At 36.3% G+C, this 21,110-nt stretch overlaps 1 protein-coding gene across 15 annotated transcripts in view; it reads right to left on the bottom strand.

The window, feature by feature from the left end:
- STAM (signal transducing adaptor molecule) overlaps positions 1-21,110 on the bottom strand; it is a 77,460-nt gene that overhangs the window by 28,196 nt on the left and 28,154 nt on the right. For 14 of the 15 annotated variants that reach the window (XR_014072400.1, XR_014072402.1, XR_014072401.1 and 11 more), the window contains exons 3-12: positions 17,881-17,956; positions 17,704-17,799; positions 16,107-16,253; positions 11,873-11,963; positions 9,566-9,758; positions 7,969-8,063; positions 4,464-4,552; positions 1,942-2,029; positions 1,471-1,525; positions 650-803 (exon numbers count right to left, since the gene is read on the bottom strand). Coding sequence is in view for 8 of the 15 variants with exons in the window: in XM_081553775.1 (XP_081409901.1) it covers positions 650-803; positions 1,471-1,525; positions 1,942-2,029; positions 4,464-4,552; positions 7,969-8,063; positions 9,566-9,758; positions 11,873-11,963; positions 16,107-16,253; positions 17,704-17,799; positions 17,881-17,956 (1,084 nt within the window). In the remaining 7 variants the exon portion in view is untranslated. Of the gene's footprint in view, positions 1-649; positions 804-1,470; positions 1,526-1,941; positions 2,030-4,463; positions 4,553-7,968; positions 8,064-9,565; positions 9,759-11,872; positions 11,964-12,604; positions 13,221-16,106; positions 16,254-17,703; positions 17,800-17,880; positions 17,957-21,110 lie in introns of those variants that run through there. The other variant, XM_081553781.1, reaches the window with a different exon arrangement.

Genomic DNA, 21,110 nt, shown 5'->3' with positions numbered 1-21,110 from the left:
TATTCAGCTCAATTCAGTCGTTCAGTCATGTCCGACTCCGAGACCCCATGAACTGCAGCACGCCAGGCCTCCCTGTCCATCACCATCTCTCGGAGTTTACCCAAACTCATGTCCATTGAGTCGGTGATGCTATCTAACAATCTCATCCTCTGTCGTCCCCTTCTCCTCCTGCCTTCAATCTTTCCCAATATCAGGGTCTTTTCAGATCAAGGCAGCTCATTGTAAAACTGAAAATGGCATATACTCACAAGGACTTAGTAATATTAAGAAACTGTACTCAGACAAACAAAAACTGCCCTTCTTAACCAGACAATCAGATGTGAAGCTTTGAAAATACACAGACGTTTGGATCTCATGCCTGGATTCAATATGTCTGGGGTGGAGCCAATGCATCTGTATTTTTTTTTTTTTAACTTGATGGTGACTGATGTGCACTTCTGCATAAAAACAATTTTTTAGAACAAGAACTATCGGTATAGTTAGCATAATATACATTGTATTTGTCAAGTAAAAAAGTCTTCTAAACTTTATTTTTACTCTGAACATTACTTTTGAGAAGTTTCACATTTTACAAAAACATAGCTATTTCAAATAATCTCAAATATATTTGAAAATTTTATATGAGATGCTTGAGCTTTTAAAAGCTTACCTGAGAACCAGAAACACCAGATGACTGAATATAATACTGCTGATTCTGTAATTTTGCATACATGGAATACATGGGGTCTTCATTCATTAACTTGGTATACAAGGACAGGGCTTCCATCACTTTAACATTCAGTTCTGAGAGTTCTGAATGTTTTCTGAAATATTATACAAGTAATTAGCCCCCAACTAAAATAAATAAATTTACTAAAAAATAAAAAATAAAATACTTGTAATTTCTTAAAATTTCATTATTCTAAATAAACATTTATTTAGATATTCAAAAAAAAAGATTGTAAAACATCACTGCCATTTAAATGTTCTAAGTAATAAGATGCATCAAAATAGCAAAAGTAGGCAAGAATGGTGTTAAGTAGACACTACTAAAAATGTAACTTGGTGACAAAAAAAAATATCCTATAGTTTAACTCCAAGGCAAACAAAAGTGTTTAAGATTTAGGTGCTGTGCGGGAAGGACTCGAGCTTATTGAACTTGGCTTGACCTCAAAATATCTAGGTTTCCCTCATTAGTAACAAATGGGTCATTTGTGGGGCTTGATGATGCCACTAACAGCAAATACATTACAACAGTTAACCCTTATTAAAAAAAAAAAAGACTAACATCAGAAAGTCACACAAATTCTCACTTTAAAAAGGGGGCGGGAGGGGATAGATGGGTCTAATTTCGATTCTTACATCTAGCGGAAAACAAGTGAAAACTGGCATATCTGTAAAAATAAAAAGGCAACTCCGTTCCAGGATGCAGCTTAGAGAGCTCAGTAGGGAAGAGGGCATGTAGCACAGGCAGCACACACACGGTCTTACCTATCAATATCCTCCAGCTTCTCATCAATGAGAGGCCCCATCTGGTGACACAGCGCTAAGACGACGAGATTGGAAGAAATGTAAGACAATGCAGCAAAAGACAGCAACTCTCTAAAAGATGTCACTTGGAATAATAAAAATTCTATCAATTAACCTTAGGCCCACAGAACCCAAGACTGGTTTTCCTGTATATTTATCAAATCAATACTTTTAATTGATTGCATTGCTCTCAGAAAACTTTAGTACCAATCTTCCTTTTACAACACTTTAAAATGTTGAATAAAATATTTAATTTGGGTAGAAAAGTATAAAAATTTGAATTCTACCAAAGGTTTAAACTGCATGTAAACATGAGACTGGTCACAGAAGACCGAGAAATGTTAACACTGTTTATATCGTCTCTGTAAGAGAACATTAGACATAACTGTTAATTATTTTTTACTTGCGAGGTAAATGGAAAACAAGATTTACCTTCAAGATGAAGTAACTCTGGAAGATCCGGTTGATCATCACTGGGATCTGTACTTTGCAACATCTGTAGCAACTGGTCCATTTTATCCTACAGGAATTAAACAGTTAATATAAAAAGCAACAAGTCACTCTGCCACAATGCCTTCTCACTTTGTTAATTAGACAATGGATGAACTTGTAATTCACAGATATGAAAACTTCAGTTTTGCTTTAATATATTTACTACCCATGTATTTTCTTTACTACCATGTGAAGTCAGAGTCTTGAAAGCTATTTCTTCTTGTTTTTGAAACTGATAACAGAAATTCTCTTAAATAAGAAAAAATAGAGCAACATTTAAACTTACAACATGTGAGTTCATTAATCTCTTATGCCATGCTAGTGGATTTCTGTCTCACTTTGTTTTGGAGCAGCGGTAGCCTGGCCACAGTGACAGGTGTACCCTCTCTATCAAGCTGGCATCATTACTTATGACTAACAACTCAGTTACTACTTCTCCACTGGGGAGAATACAGCAGCTGTTTTATAAGGCACTGCTGCTACTGCTAAGTCACTTCAGTCGTGTCCGACTCTGTGCGACCCCATAGACGGTAGCCCATCAGGCTCCGCCGTCCCTGGGATTCTCCAGGCAAGAATACTGGAGTGGATTGCCATTTCCTTCTCCAGTGCATGAAAGGGAAAAGTGGAAGTGAAGTCGCTCAGTCGTGTCCGACTCTTAGCGACCCCATGGACTGTAGCCTACCAGGCTCCTCCGTCCATGGGATTTTCCAGGCAAGAGTACTGGAGTGGGGTGCCATTGCCTTCTCCAGCTCTATTCCAGCTGTTCCTCTTCTAAGTAGCACCAGAAGGATTTATTCTACATGCTCTTTCCACCAATGTTTCAGTTTGTCATCAAAAAAAGGGAGGATGATTTGTGGTTTCTCTATTCTGTGTGAGAGGCTGGAAGGCATCTCAAAGCAGTGACTCACCTATTTCAGAACCTTTTGTTTTAGACCAACAGAAATAAAGAAGCCATCATGACATAAATACACGTAAGCATTATATTAGCAGAGATGTATTTATATGTAAGTTTAAAAAATCAAAATATAGGTCTCCTGTACCAAACAATATTACTATAATTGCAAACTTTTATCCATTCATGGTTTTGACAAGGTTATACTACTAAGCATAGCTACTTAGGTAAATTATTTAAAGACTATCAATTCGAAGCAAAGTCACTATGTAAACCAAAACAAAACTTTACAGTCTGTACAGAAGGAGGACAGTTTGAAAGATGAATTAATCACTAAGAGTGAAAATGACACAAGTATATTAAAAAAAACTCTCTTGAAGTCAAAGAATTTCATATTCTGAAATAGATACTACTTTTCAATGTAAAAGAGTCCTAATTTCATTTTAAGTAGTCTAAAAGAGAAGGCACATGTCAAAAAGTGTCCAAAGTCAAAAAAAGAGAGAAGGAGTAAAATGAGAGTCAGCTAACATGTGGATAACTTCTGTCCTCTTCGTTTACAGAATTCTATACCCTATTTGAAATTATCTATCAGAGAAATGAGGTTTCTAGATAGACCCTACATGCATTTTCTTTATTAATATTTATTTATTTGGCTCTGCTGGGTTAGTTACAGCACATGAGATCTTTGATCTTGTGGCATGCAGGATCTAATTCCCTGACCAGGGATCAAACCTGGGCCCCCACCCAGTGTTGGGAGATTGGAGTCTTAGCCACTGGACCACCAGGAAAGTCCCCACACATTTTCTGATGTCACGCTACAGCCAAAGCTGACTTCCCCTGCCCCTATACAGGCTCTGGCTCTCAGTACAGCCTTCAAAAGAGTGCTCTTCAAACTTTATTCCTCTGGCTCCCCTCAAAGAAGGCTAAAAACCTACAAATCCCTTCACATATTTTAAACAAGAGTTCTCATTTTTCATCATTAGTTTAAAATGTGACAAAGTATATAACTGCCAAAAAATTAACTACTGAGATTTAAAAATAAAAGTCAAGGATGTCGCTAGCAGTCCAGTGCTAGGACTCTGCATTTCCAATGCCGGGGGCTTGGATTTGATCCCTGGCTGGGGAACTAAGATCTCACATGCCGTGCAGTGCAGCCAACAAGTAAAAAGTAAAGTAAATAAATAATAAAAATAAAAGTCACACATTCTTTTGAATTTATCCAAAAAGTCTCATTACAATAGTGTTTGTTAAAAGCAAAAAAAAAAAAAAAAAACCCACAGAGAACTGAAAACAACCTAACTGTCCAACAATAGAATGAAGTCATGATAAACCCATACTATGGAAGATTAAGCAGGAAGCTAAAATAACAAGGGACAACTGTACCTACTGACTTGGTAAGAGGGGACTAGAGAGGAAGTTTGCAGGAGAATCTTGGCTTGGTCTGTATTATTTGAATTTTTATAACAACAAAATACATGCATTAATCAAGGACTGAATTTTTTAGAGAAGAGAAGAAAACCATTTCAACTTCAATATCAAGTAAGGTGCTCTTGGGCAGAAAGTCACTTACCTCATCAATGTAGGCTTGTTCCGGCTCTGGTTCTATCGTTTCTACCTGAACTTCATCACTAAATTGTACCGTCTTCTTCTCCGTTTTAACTGAAAAACATGTAACAATTATCTTTTCCATATCATAAATTTACAATTTTATCTTAAAGCACTTTAAGTCCCAGGAAAGAATCTAGGTGTTTCCTATATTCTCTTCAATCTGACAGACTCAATTTAAGGGATACACCACTGGCAGATTAAGGCAATAATGACAGAACAATACACTATGAAACTGTGTAAAGACTTCTTAATTCTCTCTTCTAAAGATTTTATGTTTTCCATAACAGATACTTCATGAAAAATAAGAGCTCTATTTCTGGAACAAAGATTAATCACCTATTACAAATGAGAGTTCAGTAAACTGCTGAACGAAAAGCAAAGTTTTACAGTGGTGTAAATGAACTCTGCTATTTAAAATTAATCCTCTTTTCAAATTACCAGTTCTTTCAAAGAAAAATCTCCACTTTTCCACAGGCCATACTCTTTCAATAGAATGAATTTGGCAAGTGAGCTGTATATTCCCTGCATGCCACTCAGACTTTTTTTTTTTTTTTTTTACTAAAGGAATGACATTTAGGCCAGGGGAGAACTTTACAAATGGCCTTGGCAGGGATCTGAGTTTTTCCACTAAATCAGTTTGTATTTTTTAGTTACATTATTCTTTGCAATGAAAGGATGGTTACTAAGGCATCCGCAAACTAGAAGTACATATTTCTCTTGCTCAACAAAGGAATCTTTAAAAAGTATTCAGTATATTACTAACTAGCAAGTATAAGGTTATGATTTCCACAGCAACTGACTTTCTCCAAAGTAATACTGAGAGACACATACAGCCTTAAAGAAATGAACTTTCTTTTGGGATCTTTTTATCCATGTATCAATATAGTTGCCTTCCCCAGTGGCTCAGTGGTAAAGAACCCACCTGCCAATGCAAGAGACACAGGTTTGATCCCTGGGTCAGGAAGACTCCCTGGAGAAGAAAATGGCAACCCACCCCAGTATTGGAAAATCCCATGGACAGAGGAGCCTGACAGGCTACAGTCCATGGAGATGCAGAGTCAGACAAGACTCAGTATCTAAATAACAACAAATCAATGTAGTCAAGCAGTATTCTTAAAAATTAAGACTCAAGGTGGAAAGAGGGGGAGTGGAAAGGGGCAGAATTAAGGAAGGAAAATAATATTTATTAAACCACTGAATGTGCTTAATGGAATATTGCATTTCCCCCAATGAGTCTCCAATACAATCCTCTGAGATACACCCACCCTGTGAATGAGGTGAACAGTGGCTTAGAAAGATTAAAAGCAAATCAATGGCAAGGCCTGGACCTGAATGCCCATCATTCTAGCTGCACTAGCCCACACTACTGGAATACAGCCTGTGACTTTACTCTGAGAACAATAAGTCATATCACTTACATATTCTATGTTACAGAATATAAATGGAAAATAGTTTAATCTCCAATACAAGGAATGTATTCATCCCACAGAAGTCACAATAAAGAAAAAGTCTACATACACAAGAAATTTCAGCTTATTTCACTTTCCCATGGGAGAAAAAGAGCCACCTGCTATAGATATTTCTGCTTTTTATATCCTGAACTATAGACATGTAGAAAGCTGGGGCAGCCTGCAAGGTAGACTTCCCATCCTAACAGCTGACCGTGCACAAGTCTGCAGTGTTTTTTCTCTTAGGGGCTAATACTGTTACTTTGTATGCATGCATTATGTTTGTGTATTATGCGTCACGTGTGTATATATATCATACACACATACATATACACATATATGATAAAGTCCTTTCACAAAATCTTATTGCCTCTCCAAAATGTAAACAAGCTAAGTAGCTCAGGCATTTCTAATGATATATTAAGTGAAGTGGACCTCTATTTCCTCATACAGAACAATGCTACAAGGATTTTGCTAACACTCCTTTTCCAAACTTGAGAACTATAACTCCATCACATAAGCTCTGATGCTCTCTTTAAGTGCTCCAGAGTGAAACACATGAAAATAGCTAGAAAATTTATTTTAAGGCTATGTTGCTATGTGACAAGGAAGAAGGTAAGATGGCTGCTTTAGCTATGTGACATATTGGATTTCATCTGGAATGGACATTCAAGACAATTCTATCCAACAACTAACTCAACATAAACAAACAAAAACAAAACAAAATCACAGATAAAAACAGAAACAAACAAAAAAATCCTCACAGCAAAATACAGAAAAGTTCACCATCATCAGGCGAGGTTAAAAAATGGGCACATTATGCACTGCCATTTAAACTAAGTTCTACAACTTGTTCTTGAGTTTAACAAAAAAGAACTTCATAAAGGAAAGGGTATCGCGATCTGTCTGTATTAAAGTGACATAAGACATCTTGACAATTACTAGGAGATGGCACTGTTTTATCCAGGATCTGTGATGTATGTTATTAAAGCCTTCTCCCGAAAAAGAAGCATTTCTGTATTTTCAAAGAAAAGTGTATCTTTACTAATACATAGACACTTATGTATCATTTATTGTATAAACATTTATACAGCCTGTATTCTGGATAAGATTCAGTACCAAGTACTGCTGGAAATAAAACAACTGAGACAAAGATCTTTTCTTAAAATTCTCGTAAACTGAAAAAGACCAAAGCAAATGGTGATTTATAACTCTCTTTGATCTCTTCTATCTGGCATTACAGAACGATAAGATGAGCTGAGACATTTTGCCAAGATAACTAACATACAAAAATCCCTTAAAACTTGAAACATTTCAGTTGCTAATAGAAACCTTTCTAGATGAGAACATATTTGTCTCCTTAGACAGAGGAAGAATATGACTTACTCCTAATGACTCAAACTTATCATTAGGAAGATTCATCACAGTATTTTGTGGAAATACAGTGACCCATCCACCAAAATTTTGATAGGCCACTGGCAGTTGCCATCTCCTGCAATGATTATGCCTGCCCGTAATACCACTTTTCCTCCTTGACCCCACTTTTTAGTCAGTTTCTCCTTTTCAGCAAAGCTCTGGAAATCAGAAAGGACTGACATGGTTAGGTACGGTTCCTTCTGAATATCTGACATTAAGCGTAGGAAAGCCATTAAGTTGCTTAAGGGGCCACTGCTTCCAAGTTTAAGGCTGGACACTAGGGAAATGAGCTAACCTTAGAATAGGAAGAAATCTCCACAATGTTATACAGCATTTGCCACACTATTGTCAACTGATGATACCAAAAATACAAGATTAAATTCTACAACACTTCTTAATTTGCATTTCTGCAATGACATATAAATACATACACACACACATTTTTTTTTCCTAAATAAAAGTCTACAGCCTGATAAACTGACTGGGGAACTGCATTTTTAATAAACACCTTGGAGGCTCTAACATTTAAGAATTCTTGCTCCAGAAAGCTGAAGTTTAGAGAATTAAGGATTACTGTCCAGTGACAGACCAGAAAATACTTACTCATTTCAGGCTCAACAGTCAGATCTGCAGTTACAAAATTTGAGGGGAAGAGCCCCATGCCTTGATGGGTTTCCCCTTTCCACCAGTTGGGGTCACTAATAGGAACAAAAAAAAAGAAAGCTTTACTATAACAAAGAATTCTTATTTTTATTTATCTTTACCTTTTATGGTGTTTAACTTATATCATTACCAGATGTGAAGCCCACAAGAATCCAACAAAGGAGGAAATGAATGTAGTATTATTACAAATACGAGATGAGGTCTCAGAGAAGACATGAGACTCTAAACACAGTTCTTTTTCATATTTTGGAAGGCTAGTAAATGCTCTGAGGATCTAATATAAGGCTCTGAACTTTCTCCCTCACAAAAGACAGATCCCCAGACTTAACTGTCAACTTCAGGACTTCTCTGGTGGTCCAGTGATTAAGAATCTGCCTGCCAATGGAGGGGACATGCGTTCAATCCCTGGTCCAGGAAGATCCCATATGCAGCAGGGCAGCTAAGTCCACATGCTGCACTATTGAAGCCCGAGCTCTAGAGCCCATGCTCCACAAGAAAAGCCACCACGATGAAAAGCCCACGCACCACAACTACAGTAGCCAGACCCTGCTCGTTGCAACTAGACAAAGCCCACGCACAGCAACGTAGACCCAGCACAGCCACAAATAAAAAATAAATATTTTTTAAAAAAATTGTCAACTTCAGGTGGTTCATAGGCTCCAGCCTAAGAATCTTTTGTAACAAGATAGATGGTAGACTCTGAATCCAGACCTCCATTCCTAAATCAGTGTTCCTTGTAGCACACATTAGCATATTGTCCACCCACAAGAGAACACACACAATAGTAACATCACTAGGAGCACAAAATGTTCACAAGGAACACAATCCCCAGTGCATCCCCATGCTCACCACTGGATCGCCAATGCCTAGGATAAGGATAGCTAGCCAGCACTCAAGAAATATTTTTTGAATGAATGAATGATCAAGGTTTCATGCAACTTCCAAATAGCCAGCTCAAACTACTTCATTTTCTTTCACTCAAGAAAACATATTAGTACACAAGTGTGATACTACAAGAATAATCTTAGATCTATTTGAATTGATCTTCAAAAACCACTTGCAATAAATTTTAGCACTTCATTATGAGTAACAATCACCAGTAGTCATTTTCAAGTAAACATAAAACTGTAGTAAAAAAAGAGATGCATTGTATCATCTCCCTGATGATATAAATTAATATATTATATATTTCTTATAAATTCCATAAATGCATATATATTTAGTGTATTTTCTAAAATCTTAACTTTTTTACTAATTTAACAATGTATAGTATCAGATAGAACCAAAAATGAATAGAGTAAACTAGGCCTCCAAAACAAATAAAAAGCATTTAAGTGATAGATGAGAAAAAAATTAAACTATAAAATACAAATCCAGACAGTGTGACACAAGCAAAGCAACCAACTGTCCTACAGAGAAAATACCTGAGTCAATATTTGATTTTATTATGTTTGATAAGGCAGTCAGCAGGAATAAATGAAACACAAAATATATTATGTATCTTCAAGTGAATATTCAACTTAATAGTAACCATCACCTGTCATCAAGAACTGTAATAATTTCTCCAGCTTTAAAAGTCAGTTCATTATCTTCAGCAGCTTCAAAGTCGTATATAGCACGAACTTTCCGGCCTTCATGTTGATGGTTAGTTAAGAGGTTGGATGTGCTTGGATACAAAGTGGAAAGGGTGGTTGACTGCTGCCTTTGTTCCTTCAGGGACAACTCAATGGCTGGAAAATAATGGGTTTTTAAAAAAATAGACCCAAAATGTTAATACACCCAACAATCCTAAGAAGTACAGAAAGATATCTGAGGGTAGAAAGTATTTTTTCAATAATGTAGTGGGAAGCTAGAACATATCCTGATATAATAATAGTGAACAAAAATAATGACATCGATTGTATTCATTCATTCACAACTGAAAGCTTAAAAAATAAATAAGCTAACAAAACAACTGAAGAGCATGATGGCTTTTTTTACTGAACAGGTACAATTTAAAATATTCTGGGTAATAAAGTGATATAAACTCAAATCTGTTTTTTAAATTTAACTACAGATATTTTATATTTTCTTTCATCTTCTCAGTGTATTTCTATAGCTTAAGTTTACCAAATAACAATCAAAACCACTTTGGAAGTCAAAAGTCGCAAGCTGGAATCCTTCACTGGGGGCTCATTAAACAGAAGTCTCAAAGATAGCATTTGAGAGCCTATGTATTATTGCTCCAAGGGTCATTCTCAGATAAGCAGTCTAAGAACTGGAATTTGGAAACAAATGCAGTAAAGTCTCACTTAACTAACACCCCAAATAAGTCTTAAATGTGTCTGCTCTATCTCCTCCCCAGTGCAGGCCATCACCACGTCACTTAGGCTTTGTAATGTAATCTTAATGAACTGACTATGCCACTTTCAATTCAACACATAACTCCTTCTTCCCTGCCACCTCTGTTCCAAATGAATAAAAGACCAGATGAGAAAATAAAACTTTAAAATTAACGTAAGAAAAAGTAGGAAATTGGGATCCTGGGAAAGAGGAAAATCTCTTAAGACATAAAAAAAAATTGTAAAAGAAAAGCAAAAATTTTGACTACATCAAAATTTAAAACTTGTTTAATACAACATGCCATTATCAAAATTAAACTATAAGCCAAAACCCAAGAGTAGACATCTACAACAGATATAACAAGCAAAGGTTGATATCCAAAATAAAAACCTTATATACAGCATTACTAGGAAAAAAAATAGAAAAAGAGACAATCAAAACAGCTAATAAACATACAAAAAAGGACTGAACCCCACTAGTAACCAAGAAAATAAAAATTAAAATAATTAAGTATCATTTCAAACCCATCAGATTCACAAAAATTACTCTGACGATACCAAATGTCATCATGAGACTAGAAATAATAAGTGAATAATAAGAGCTTTCATACACTGCGGATGGGAAAGGAATACCACAACTACTTAGCAAAGCTGAAGATGCACCTATTCCATAATCCAACAATACCACAAAATGATCTTTCACACGCACACACACACACTGAAGAACATGAAAAAGGATACTCAATGCTGCATACGTATTATAGTAAAAGAAATTAGAAAATCCAGATGTCCATCAGTAGGAAGGAAGATAGACTAAAGCAGGTGCTAATACTGGAATATTATACAGCTGCTGCTGCTGCTACTAAGTCGCTTCAGTCGTGTCCAACTCTGTGCGACCCCATAGATGGCAGCCCACCAGGCTCTGCCGTCCCTGGGATTCTCTAGGCAAGAACACTGGAGTGGGGTGCCATTGCCTTCTCCAATGCATGAAAGTGAAAAGTGAAAGTGAAATCGCTCAGTAATGTCCAACTCTTAGCGACCCCATGCACTGCAGCCTACCAGGCTCCTCCATCCATGGGATTTTCCAGGCAAGAGTACTGGAGTGAGTTGCCATTGCCTTCTCCGTATTATACAGCAGTTAAAACAAATGAACTTGACATAAATATCTCATTATGAATAAATCTCAAACATCGCATTAAAAAAACAAGCTGCAGATTGTACCTAGAGTACAGTATTTATGAAAAAAGAATTTGCTGGAAACAAAAAAGTACTTGGTATTATTTACGGATACACAGATAGTATAGTAAAAATATTATAGAAAGACTGAACAGACATACACGACAGTAGCTGCCTTGGAAGAGGAGAGGAAAGAAGTGATACTGAAGACAGGAACAGAGGAGAACAAAGCAGATTTCAGCTTTGGCTGTGAACTCCTATTTCCTTTATTTTTAAACATCTCAGGGGAAAAAATATCAAGTAAGAGATCTATCATCTTCCCAGGGTCAAGGACTTAAAAAAGGTACCTTTCGCTAAATCTTCCTCTTCTTTTTTGTTAGCCGCAGTACCAGGATCCTTGGCTACCAGAGCTGGGCTTGCTTTCGCTTGTTCTGCAGCCTAACACAAAAAAAAGAAATGATATTTGAAAGCTGTTCTCAAATTTTCCTACTCCAATTAATCTAAGAACTCACAAGACCCCTACTTGAATCAATCCACCAGACTTCTGAACAAGAAAGAAATCCAAGAGGGAGAAGTCTCCACTTTGAAAGGAGACAGAGCTGAGGCAGGACTGGAGAAAACAGACTGAGCATTCATTTCTTAGAGATGACAGAACAACTACACTTTGCCAGATGTGAGTGAAAAGGTGACATTAAAGGCAGACAGTATGCAAACCAGCAAACACAGGCTACAGGAGATCTCAACATTTCTGGAAAATTTTACAACCAGAAAACGGGGTGCGAGGGGAAAGGAGATGACTACTTTAAAAACAAGTAGTTTTTAAAACATCTAGACAAGAGTTATATTTTGTTGTTTCCTTCCAGCTCAGAAGTCAGGAATCCAGATTTCTATATGATAATATAAATTCTCATAAGATTATACTATTTTCTAAACTAAAATACTAGTAGTCAATGTTGACAATATATTATTGTCCATCTTAAACATATTTTGTAAGTAAAGTAGTGGACAAGTAAACAAACACACATATTGATTCATGCTTATAGAATTACAAAGCTTCCAAAGCCTTAATGACCGCTTACTTTTTGTGTGGCCATCGAGGAGAATTAGACTCCAGCCTCATTCTTCAACCATTCCATCATTTACCAGAACTGTTGGCACACGTGCACACACGCACGCACACTTTGATGCCTCTGACACACACCTGCTTCTACTTATAACGTCTTCCCCTCCAGCTCCTTTTACTCCATCCACATTTTTTCCTACTAAGTTTCAACCCACAAGTCAGGGAAAATATCACTTTCTCAGTGAAACATTCCTAAACCCTCTAACTAAGCATCCCCTCCTCTGTGTTCCTCTGATTTTCAACAAGGTCCTATGACATGGGTAGTTACGAAGGCAGGCTGCGGAGTCAGGCCAATGTGGTGTACATCCCAGATGTACCACCTTCTAATGCATGAACCTGGAGCCCATAAGCCTCCTTGTGTCTCAAGTTCCTCCTTTACAGAATGAGGCTGCTTACATGTCTGTCTCCATAACCAGGATCTGTGTTCCTTGAGGGTTGTTGTGGCAGTCTAGTCCATGACACCAAGTCGTGTCCAACTCTTTGTGACCCCATGGATTGTAGCCCACCAGGCTCCTCTGTCCATTGGATTTTCCAGGCAAGAATACTGGAGTGGCTTGCCATTTCCTTCTCCAAGGGATCTTCTCCACCCAGGTATCAAACCTGGGTCTCCTGCACTGTAAGCAGATCCTTTACCAACTGAGCTACCAGGGAGACTCCTTGAGGGTATATGGCCCTAAATATTACAAGCAATGATCGTTGACTAAATGAAAGGCAAAATATTCAACATTATAGTAAATACAGTCTTCACTTAATATATTTTATAATGTCAAACAAATGCATGAGGCATTTATTTTTAGAAAAGCTGATAAGAAAAGAGCTTTTGGACTCACTGAATAGAACATTAAGTATTTTCAATCTGACCCACCTCTAGCTGTAACCTTCCCTAGATAAAAATGTTTTAATTATCACACACCTCTTAACACTGAAGGTATGCTTCATCAGAGATAACCTTTTTCATTATATATGCCTTTTTTCCCACAATTTAGTGAATTTCACAAAATAGACATATAGATCTTTTGTGGTCTGTGAAGGGATCTCTACTGGTCAAGGAGGTGCAGAACTGAGCTATATTAAGCTCTACATTCCTGAACTGCTCTCTTTTCAAAGTTCCTTTCTATCATCAGGTTCCAAGTATAGCAACGCTACTTGTCTTATTAACCAGTCAAACGCAGTAGCAGGGCCAGCATCACGTCTCCCTCGAGGTCAAGAGTCAGTGCTATGAGAGAACCACAGCAGCAAATCAGGTGACTCAGGATGACTTTTCTTAATATTTTTACATTATTTTCTTCTGTACCTGGATGAAATAACATACTTTAAAAAAAAATCCTGTTTCCAGAGGCTTCTGTTAAATATGCTAACAAATATGTAGTCTGACTAAAATGTAGTAAGCATAAGCAACTAAGTGGCTGTAAAATTTGTAGGGACTTCTGCAGTTAATTCCAGATGACAGTTTTTTTTTTTTTAATTCAACAAGGAGCTCTTTACAAACAGGATTTTCAATGACAAACAAGCTCTTCAGAAACTACTATTTAAAAAAAAAAAGAAAACACCCTTCTACCTCATCATAGTTTATATGCAGTTTACATATTTCCTGCGGGTGAAACACAGCAGCTATAACAGAATGAGCTTTCACATACTTTATAACATCTACATGAAAAAAAGAAAAGTCACTCTTTCCTACTGCTAATCTACATCTTGAACCTTCCGAACAAGACAGGAATCCCATGTCTACACCCAACAGTACGTAAGCACTCTTCCCAGTGTTCACTCCACTTCTTGTCCTTCAAATCCTAGCCTGGACAGACACATATCTACTAACCTCAACAGCAAACAGAAGGCAGGATCGTGTAGTGGAAAGAACACTGGACTGAGAGTTGGAAGGCCTGTTCCAGCTCTGTCAACCACTAGCTGTGGCCCTGGGCAAGTCACTTAACCATTCTGGGGCTCAGTACCCTCATCTGTAAAATGAGGGGATTAGATTAGAGGATCACTAAGAGTAGCTTCCACAACTACCTGAGACTCGAGGTTAACCCAGCAAAGCTGTGGCTCAATCAGATCATTAACTCTTCTTCCTTCTCTTACAGGAATGCAGTTTTCACTTGCACTGAAAGTTGTCCTTAAGAGCAGTGCTGCTCACACTTTAATGTGCACAGAGGCATTGGGGATCTTGTTAAAATGGAGCTAATGAATCCACTGCTTGGTGTGGTATGTTTCCACACATGAGTGAGATGACAGTTCTAACAAGCTTCCAGGTGATGATGACTACTGATAGTCCACGAACTACACTGTGAGCACCAAGCTCTAGAACAGGTTCTCAGGGTACAGAAACTGATATTCCACTAAGTAGCTACACTCTTCTGTTCTCCATAGTGAGTACAGTCTTTGATAATTAAATGCTGCTTCTGTTGTCATGTTATTATACCGTATCTTGGATTATTCTGCATAAAATTATTCCTCAACTACAGACATTTAGAAATTATACTGAGAGTAGTAAAACCGAGCTATCAATTATGAATGACTACTTCTCAAGACATAATTTATCATTGTAAAATTAGTCATAAGTTGAATTTTTTTTCAAGTAAGAACAAAAATATCCTTTCCTTCTTTCATTTCCAAACTACATTTCTGGATCTTCACATCTCAAGAGTACTTAGATAAGGCAGAAGTGCCTTAGGAAGAAAGTCTAGATGAATCACTTCATAATTCCCTTGAAAGGGCCAAAACTCTGAATGCAAGCCCTTCACAATTAAGAGTTTTCCGCTCGTGTTTTCACATCACTCGTTACATTCCACCCCATGTGGTATACTGGGGAAAGACAATACAGTAAGTTACCAGACATTTTAAGCCTGCTTAGTCAGGTGGGCATCCTAAATAAGGTTATCCAGAAAAGAAAAAGAATAAAAAACATCCCCTTCCATTTTTTTTTTCCTATATGACATAAGTTAGAGATTGAGCCCATTACATAAATAATGTTTTAAAGCAAATTAAGCCTTTCAGTCAATCATATTTATTAGGAAGAATAAAGGAGACTTCTGTGCTGGTCAGTTCTTATTAACAGGAAAGATGTTTTACGTGTTTCTCCTCCTAATGACCCCTTTATATCTCCCTCCCATTTTAATACAGGTGCTCATAAATTTCATAGTCCAAATAACCTCTAAACACATCCTTAAATTTTAAGGAAACCTTAAAATCATTAAAATTATATTAAAAAAAAACTTAAACAGCAAAACAGTTAATTCATTCAAAAAGAACAAACAGTGGGGAAATGGAAGTTGGAACACATTAGCAATCCACTATATATTCTTTTTGGCACCTTTATATGCAAGATTATTATTATTAATAAAACTCCTCTGGAGTATTAACAACTACCTGGCTTTGTAAGAAAAAAAGGAAAAACTCAAATAAACACAGTTAACTTTAGAAACAAACTGTAGCACACACAAATGTCTATAAAATACCTGAGAGCCAATAGCTGGAAATGTAACACCCTGTTCTTTCAGGTTCTTAATCATTGCTGATATTAGACTAAGCTGTGGATCATTCTTGAATTCATCCGTCCATTCAACCATAAGAGCCTTCAATTTTTCACACACTTTAGGATGACCCTGAAAAATAAAGAAAAAAATTTAACAAAAAAGCACTTTCTAATGATTTAATACAGTATTTCAGATCTCTTTTTAAATCATAAATTATCCCTAGCTATAGGTGACACATAAGAAAACACAGATGGTTACTAGAAATAAGCTAGTTTTATTTTCATATTATGGAAAAAAAATAGATGATACCATCACATACATCACATCAAATCAAAACATTAGATATAGAGTTCCTTATTTTGGAGGTCAGAAAGATAGGACTTTTCAGAGTATTTTACAGCTAAGAAGTACTGCATATGAGGAAGACAGGAAAATCTATTTTCTTTTTTTCAAACCAATAAAAAAAAAAGTTGGAAAGACAGAATAAATAGTACAGTTCTTTTATTCCTAATTCCTGATTTTTAATATGCATGACTGTGTTTTCCTCCAATTACTTAATTATCTGAGGCCTGGCCTGAGGCCCACTACTGTTCATATCCCTGGAAACTTCATTTCTTCAAAACAGCACTTCCCTCTCAAGTATAAAACCAGTAAGTTCACTATAAAATATCTGTAAAATAAAGTGAAGTTCTTTCTCCTATATGCAACTGCTTGCCCTTCAATGTAGTTGTTTATATTACTAAGTACTGAGTACACATCTTCAATTAAAGAAAATATATTAGAATCTCTTCATAAATAGCTGTACATTTTGAATGGACATTCAAGACATCAAAAGAATGGTAAAGAATTAGAAAAAAAAAAAAACAACCTAAATACAATATAACTAAATAACTGAATAAAGTAGCACAGGAAAAAATTATCATAACCATAATGTGTTAAAAGAAGTCCAGAATTTTAAATTATCTCACTTCTTTACTGTTTCCTACTAAAATTTGGAAATGCTCATTTTTCCAAAAAACATGAAGCATTTTCCCTTTTAACATTAAAAATAATTTTTTTTAATAATTACTCCACCCACCAAGAAAGGCCACAGATAACTACCTTTAAAATGCATGAATTTTTACTGGGAAAATGTACATATTACTTAGTAATTAAATTTTTAAAATTCCTTCAATTGCTGGATTTGAATTCTTTCCATTTTGTTAAGCAAATGACCTCTGTGACTAAACAAGCACAATAAGAACTGTGCCCAAAGTAAACTGATACCTTTTAATCAGATAGAAAAATGCACATATTTTTCATCAGAAGAAAAGAATGATGAAGAAAAAAGGTTAAATGTATCCTAATTTGGCTTCAAAACCAACTGTCCAAGTTATATAAATACATAGTCTCCTCGGCAAACCTAACAACTTATACATGGGATAGACATAGTCTACAAAGAACTAAAAAAACAAAAACAAAAAAACACAGACTAGTCCTTTGTGATTTAAAAATGTGAAGAACTGAACAATAAAATACATGTAAAATACATGAAGAAAGAAGACAGTCTTAATTAATTTCTGGAAATAATGTTCTTTACCTTGTTTAATACGTTGCTTACTTCACTAGCAAAATCTCTTGAACATACTTCTAAGTGAAAAATTTTGCCACAGTTTGATACACATGCTCCTAGAAGCTAAAAGGATAAAATTGGAAGTTAAAAGGGCTTGATTTTGGCAGACAATTTTGCTGTAGATCTGAAAATGAAATCACTCACGGTGAGAGCCTGCATAGCCACATGAGGATCTTTATGGTTTACCCTCCTCATAATAGACCGAAGACAATCTTTAGGTCTAAAAAATGAAAAGTGTAACAATTAGTTGTATATTCCGCTTCCCCCCTCCACCTTAACTATAAAAGGCAATAAGCTGTGACACAAAATGCGAGAAGCTGGTAGAGAATTTTAATTTTTATTAATGACACAATTGAAAAACTGTTCACTAAAAAGTTCCTTCAAATTTTTCAACAAAATTAACAGGCTCTATCCTTAGCAATCATAAACTAGGCATTTGGGGCTAATTCTGGTTGGAAGGTTTTGAAAATAAAATGACAGATCAAGAGTTTTACTTCCAGTCATGATAGAATAAGTGGAATTCCTGTTGTAAATAATCAGAAAACTGGAAAAATATATTTAAAATACGTTTGAGACGTTAGGCCACAGGTAGCATGGAATGGTGATCTGTAAGAAAGAATACAAAATAGATAAACCAGACATTTGCTTCAACTTTCTACACAGGGGCACTGCAGATACTGGAACAGGCTTTCTGTCTACAGGCAGTTTCTGGATCTCAGGGCAGAGAAGGTGATCCCAGGAAGACAGCAGTGATCTCACTGAGTTGAGGAGACAGAAATCAGGATTTTAGCAGGCTAATTTTTGCACTTTTGAAAAGCATGTTGACAAACACAAAATTATCACTTCAAAGCATGGCAGAGGCCAAATATAAAAAGGATTATCTGAATACTAAAATAGAAATCATTAAAAAATAATGATCCAAAGGTGATTCAGCACTATGAGTAAAACTTTTTAGAAAATAATTCCCAATACTTGCTTTACCACCAAGTTTTAAATGAAATTTCTGATGTATTGTTCATAAATCACATTAAAAAGAAAAAGAATCTAAACTGCAGGGACTTGTGGAAAGGAGGATGGAGAAAGGCACTTTGAAATGGATCTGTACTTTTTATTTCACTCATTTCTACACTGCTGAAACGTTTTACCACAGCCAGTTTTAAAAACCAAAGCAAAGACATGTCTGACACCAAAGTAAAGTTTGCTACGGCAACCATGAAAAGGATAATGCCAAACAGGAAAGTGAATTAGAATGCTTGAGTCCTGATAAACACTTCATATATGCTAACAAAGCAATATCTTTTTAGATACATTAAGCTAAAAAAATAATCCATTCACAGCTGTATATAAAACTGGTGCCATTAAACAACAGAAGTGACCCACAAAACACTAGTATTAACTACCTCATTCTGTTCTGTGTTTTTTTTAATTCATCTTTTCAGTATTTCCACAAGATTATAAGTAAAATACGGAAGTGAAAGTGAAGCATATGTATACATATACCATTATTAAATCTTACTATGCAACAAAAAATTATGGCTAAAATATTGTTTTCAAAAAGGCTTAAGAGTATAAGTGATTTTATATGTATACTTATAGCTGATTCACGCTGTTGAACACAGCAGAAACTAACGCAACACTATAAAGCAATTATCCTCCAATTAAAAAAAACATCCTATGAAAAACCATAAAAAAGAAAAGAAAAAAGAGTTATAAGTGAATTCAAAGTAGGCGTCCTCTGGTTATTATCCTCTCGATGATAAATGAACGTGGACTACAAACACAGCATCTGTGCAATTTATCACCTATACACGTGCCCCTCTAAGAGTGAAAGGCAGTGCTAACCAGGCATAATGTAGGCACAGAGTGAAACAACCCAAGGCAAACTGGATGCGTGGTCACCCCAGCCAAAATTATATTCATCCAAACATTATCTTTTTATGCATAGATCTCAGACACGTAGTTCATACGAGAGCAAGAAAAAAAGGCAGTACTTGCATCAAGTCGTGGCGTCTAATGTCTTTTCCTTAAAGCCTAGGCCAGATAAGAAAACAGGCCTTTCACAAATGGACATAGCTGCCTCGGCATGTGTCAGCTTTGATGAACTAAAGCATCAAAGTCAGTTTCTTTATTCACAACATTACTCCAATCCACCTCAACACACTGAACTGTAGGCTTCAGAGAAAAGACAGCTTTAGGAGGGGGTCCCTGTCTATCCTCTCCCCCCACATCACTCTCATCATTTAGGTTCTATGCCTCAACATGGCCGATGCTCAAGAAAAAGTCACTGAGCCAAATGGGACAAACACTACTTTTCACTGTTGTACAATAATTAGTATTTTGAATAACTAAATAATCTTCACTATAAAGCTCTATTTGTTACCAACTTCTGCATCTTACACTGAGTTTGCTTCCCATGTGGAAAATGTACATGCTCTCACAAAATTTATTTCTGAAACTTGCATGGTAAGGGAAAAATGCACAATGATAAGTGCAGCGAGAAGCACAGGATGTGAAGAAAGAGACTGATGGTACATACAGATGAAGTATTTTATAAAAATGCCTGCTAAGATAAAATTTGCACGTGCCTTTAGAGGGGACTACCAACAGATTCCACCACCAATCAGTTAAATCCTGATGTCTCTCAAAATCCTTTCCCAAACCCCATTTTCGTATTTTAAAGCAATCTGTAAGACTCACCCACACTTTTCCTTACCTTGGAGTGGAAAAACAAAAAGATAGGAGGGATCAAGGATACAGATGAGAACAAGGAAAGAACTCTCCCTTACCTTTTCCAGCCCCAAATAATGCTCTTAACTTAGATGTGATAAATGACCACAGCGTAAATCACACCACTGTAAAATGTAAAGGAAGCATATTGTTTCCTGGGTTTCCAAAGTCAGGGTATAAGGCAAACATGGAGGTTAATCAATTTTCCTTGCTAGGGAGTTCCTGTTGGAGCACATACCCTGCCATCTCTCAAGTATGCTCAATATGGGCAACTTCTCCTCAATTACTGAAGCAAAACTGCTATGTTGTGCACCAAGCAAAGAAGATGGCTGGTGTATGTAGGGCCATCTTTAAAATATGAATACTCTGAACAATTAATTACACTCAGTGTGGGGAGATATTCACAACTCTGTAAGAGAAACAGGAACTGAAATTGTGAGACAGCACATAGAGTTCACTCAGTGGAAATCAGACCAAGTTTTCAGGAAAAATAAAATGGAGGGGGCTGCAAAAGAACACAGTTAAGTTCGGGAAGCTAAACATGGATACGATGCAACTCACAGGATCAAAGAACACTAAAACTAATTTTGCATTCCTGCAATTCTCTTTTCAAAGAACAATGAAATTTCAAATCTCTTTGAGTAGCC

Source organism: Giraffa tippelskirchi, chromosome 13 (assembly GCF_054371585.1).
Source record: "Giraffa tippelskirchi isolate mGirTip1 chromosome 13, T2T-mGirTip1v1.2.pri, whole genome shotgun sequence".
Lineage (NCBI taxonomy): Eukaryota > Metazoa > Chordata > Mammalia > Artiodactyla > Giraffidae > Giraffa > Giraffa tippelskirchi.
The sequence above is the reverse complement of the archived record's forward strand: the minus strand, read 5'-3'. Positions and strand labels throughout refer to the sequence as shown.